This window comes from Perca fluviatilis, chromosome 5 (assembly GCF_010015445.1).
Source record: "Perca fluviatilis chromosome 5, GENO_Pfluv_1.0, whole genome shotgun sequence".
NCBI classification, from domain to species: domain Eukaryota; kingdom Metazoa; phylum Chordata; class Actinopteri; order Perciformes; family Percidae; genus Perca; species Perca fluviatilis.
Window position 1 is genome coordinate 39196452 of NC_053116.1, and position 4183 is coordinate 39200634.

Below are 4183 nucleotides of genomic sequence, written 5' to 3' on the forward strand. Positions count from 1 at the left end.
CTGCTGCTGCTGTAGCTACTACTGCTGCTGCTGTAGCTGCTACTACTACTACTACTGCTGCTGCTGTAGCTACTACTACTACTACTACTGCTACTACTACTACTACTGCTACTACTGCTGCTGCTAGCCTTGTCTGGACACATGGATGTTTCCCATAAACATAAATATATTCTGATCTGATTACAGCAGAGACAACGTCGGCAGTATTGACGCAAAATAGGCTCCAGAATATTTCCTTCTGTATTGACAGCCGCTGCAATATTAGGAAATCGATCATTATTTATTATTTTTTTTAAATACATTTATATATCTGAATTTATGTCAAAACCTCGAGACTTTCAAACATCAACATGTCATTTATTAAATGTATTTGTGTCTCAACGACATATAAACATCTTTTTCCTATTCTATTTTGCCTGGAAACTCTTCCAGCACACCCGCTCTAACCTGTTACCATGGGAGCCGAAATAAAAACCGAAACGCCACGCAGCCAGGGTGTAGCCGGCCTGAGTCTCTCCCAAATCCCACTTCTGCTGTAGCGCTGCCCGAAGGCCTCGCGCTCTGGTTTCGGGCGCTGTGTTTTATTGCGCCAGTTATGATGACGATGATGATGATGATGATGATGATGATGATGCATTGAGCCGCCCCTCTTCGGTTGTCTCTGTCCTGCCGTCTCTTCTGTCTCCCCCCGTGTTGACGTTCTTCTCTGTTCGGCTTCGCCCCCCGTCTCAGGTTCTTCCGGCAGATCGTGGAGGGGCTGCTCTTCCTGCACGCCCACGGCGTCGTGCACCGAGACATCAAGGACGAGAACATCGTGGTCGACACGCGGACGCTCGACGTCAAGATCATCGACTTCGGCTCCGGAGCTCCGCTCAAAGAGACGCCGTACAGCGAGTTCGAAGGTACGCAGACGCACGCTCTGAGCTGAATAACGCCAGCGCTGTGTCGGAGGAAGACAGAAAACTGCTGAGATGATCAGTCGGTTAGACCACTGGTTCTCAAACTTGTTTTCATTAATGTACCCCTTTTGAATTGTTTCTTTAAGCCAAGTAGCCCCTGACCAGCGCTAATCATTTTCGGTAGAAAAAAAATAAGTCTCTATAAAGAGGAACAGTACAGCGTGGTCAGCGATAGATTTACTAAACTACAGACTTGGACCTGGAAAAAACAAACAAACATTTAAATGCTGATGAGGAAAAAGAGACAAAAACTGTGAAATAGACAAAAACTTGGATGGATGGAAGTAAGGCAAGAATAGATAAAAATAATATCAAAAACAGTGACCTAAGAAGAAAAAAGTGAGAAACTTGTAGGACAGTAGAAGGAAGGAAGGAAGGAAGGAAGGAAGGAAGGAAGGAAGGAAGGATAGATTAGGTCCAAAGAAGGAGACACAAATGTCACATTTTTGGTAGAAAAAACAAAATGTCTCCATAAAGAGGAACAAAGTTCTGGACCACAGCCTCGTTACTATTAAACATTTAGTTAAATATCTCACCTACCCCCTGTAGTCCTCCAGAGTACCCCTAGGGGGACACCTGCCTCCAGAGTACCCCTAGGGGGACACGTGCCCCCTGTAGTCCTCCAGAGGACCCCTAGGGGGACACGCGCCCCCATTTGAGAAACCCTGAATTAGACGATCAACAGAAATTCATTGGCGAATATTTTGATAATGATGATTAATCGTTTCCATGCAAAAATTTGCACAATTTTTAAGCTCAGTTTTTGTCTGACATTTTCAGCCCCAGACTGTAATTAATTCAGACTTGATAACACCTCTCCTTGCCTCCTCTCCTCCTCTCCTTGCCTCCTCTCCTCCTCTCCTTGCCCCCCCCCCAGGTACGCGGGTCTACAGCCCCCCTGAGTGGATCGTGTCCCAGGCCTACGAGGCCGTCCCTCTCACGGTCTGGTCTCTGGGCGTGCTGCTCTTCGACATGGTGTGCGGCGACATCCCGTTCGAGCGCGACCAGGATATCGTCGGCGCCGCGCCCGTTTTCAGCCGACGGGTCTCTAAAGGTGAGCACAGGCTCCGCCCACCTTGCCCCACCCCGGGCAGGGTTATTATAGGACCCAAACTAAACTTACAAGTAAAAGAATCAGTGGAACATGTTTGAAGTAAACAGTAGGGCTGTGCTCGACTGAAGAACTTCTGAGTCGAGTAACACTCATTCAATCGTATCGATTAGTCGATTTAATCGACAGATCTGTAAATCAGAGTTTCTCCGCTAAGAGTCCTGCTAAAAGCACCACTTTAATTCTTGTGTTTACCAGAGATGAGCTCGTATGTTTCTTGGAAATAAGTCATTCAGCATGAAAAACAGCATCAGACATGACTAATGGAGTAAAGAGATCTAAGTTGACTAAGACCAAAACCAACGATTAGTCGACTGATCCACTAAGAGGGAGCAGTCCTGGTAAACTGACACTAAATCCAACAGTCTGAACTAAAACGCTGATAATAACCTTGGTTCTGTGCAGCTGTTTAACCTCCCATCCCCTTTGTCTCTCTCTCTCCTCCCAGAATGCCAGTCTCTGATTCGCTGGTGCCTGTCGTACCGTCCCGAGGAGCGGCCGACCCTGGAGGAGATCCTGTCCCACCCCTGGATGGAGGGAGGCGAGGCAGAGGAGGAGGAGCAGCACAGCTCTCTGCCCAGCCAGTCCCTGTGACGGGACAAACATTAAACTTAACCCTGAACACACCACTGGCCTCCTGATGGGACAAACATTAAACTTAACCCTGAACACACCACTGGCCTCCTGATGGGACAAACATTAAACTTAACCCTGAACACACCACTGGCCTCCTGATGGGACAAACATTAAACTTAACCCTGAACACACCACTGGCCTCCTGATGGGACAAACATTAAACTTAACCCTGAACACACCACTGGCCTCCTGATGGGACAAACATTAAACTTAACCCTGAACACACCACTGGCCTCCTGATGGACAAACATTAAACTTAACCCTGAACACACCACTGGCCTCCTGATGGGACAAACATTAAACTTAACCCTGAACACACCACTGGCCTCCTGATGGGACAAACATTAAACTTAACCCTGAACACACCACTGGCCTCCTGATGGACAAACCTTAAACTTAACCCTGAACACACCACTGGCCTCCTGATGGGACAAATCTTAAACGTAACCCTGAACACACCACTGGCCTCCTGATGGGACAAACATTAAACTTAACCCTGAACACACCACTGGCCTCCTGATGGGACAAACCTTAAACGTAACCCTGAACACACCACTGGCCTCCTGATGGACAAACCTTAAACGTAACCCTGAGCATCGTGCAGGTCTCTTGGTGCGTTCCATTTATATTCGGAAGTCGGAATTCCCAAAGTTGGAAACTCCCACCTGAAGTTTGGAAGTCGCACTTCTGTGTTATTTGGGTCTCACTAAATCAGTCATACACCCATTTCTGTCCCTCTTCTACCTGTGGACATGTCGCTACGCTCTTAATGTAATGCGCTGTTAGCGACTCGCTAACCCGGCTAGAGGAAATCCCAGATGTGAAGTGGTCAACTCCAGGTGTGATGTCATTCCCAGCTTCGGCTCCAGAGGTCAAAGGAGCGTCTGGTCTGGTCTGGTCTGGTCTGGCCTGGTCTGGTCTGGTCTGGCCTTTGTCTCCAGCAGGATCTGCCGATCCTCTGGAGGCTCCACATCCCAGATCCCCAGTGGATCTGAAGGGAGCGGCTCAGCGCTGCGTCCCTCTTCATGTTTGAGCCCAGACATTAACATCCCGATGAAGACGTCCCCGCTGGATGTCAGCAGAAGCTCATCGGAGGGCTGAGACGTGAAGAGAACTCGGCTACGTACGATCACTTACTGAGAAAGTATTTATTTTTATTTTGACTCCTCACGCTGCAGTGCTTATTTTATTTTATTTATCTGGTCTGGATGATGCAGGAGCCGCGCCTCCATTAAAGCAGAATGACTTTCCTCTTTTTGGTTATTTATTGAACGGAGTATTTATTTGGTTTTGATGATACAGACTTTTTATTTTATTAGTTTTATTTTTACAAAAGCAGCGGAGTGGAGGGAACTCTGAGCAAACACACAGTAACTTTTATTTTTATTGTTATGGCTCCATAGCTCCATAACTTTCTTCTTCTTCTTCTTCTTCAAACGTTGTGCGTCCTTGTCCGGCCAGACGTCGGCGCGGTGTG

At 47.5% G+C, this 4183-nt stretch overlaps 1 protein-coding gene across 1 annotated transcript in view; it reads left to right on the forward strand.

Annotated features, from left to right (window-relative positions):
• Positions 1 to 3956, forward strand: part of pim2 (Pim-2 proto-oncogene, serine/threonine kinase) — a 10325-nt gene extending 6369 nt beyond the window's left edge. The window contains exons 5-7 of the mRNA XM_039800000.1: positions 733 to 902; positions 1837 to 2013; positions 2519 to 3956. Of these exons, the coding sequence (XP_039655934.1) occupies positions 733 to 902; positions 1837 to 2013; positions 2519 to 2664 (493 nt within the window). The 3' untranslated portion in view covers positions 2665 to 3956. The remainder of the gene's footprint in view (positions 1 to 732; positions 903 to 1836; positions 2014 to 2518) is intronic.
• The last annotated feature ends 227 nt before the right edge of the window (positions 3957 to 4183 follow it).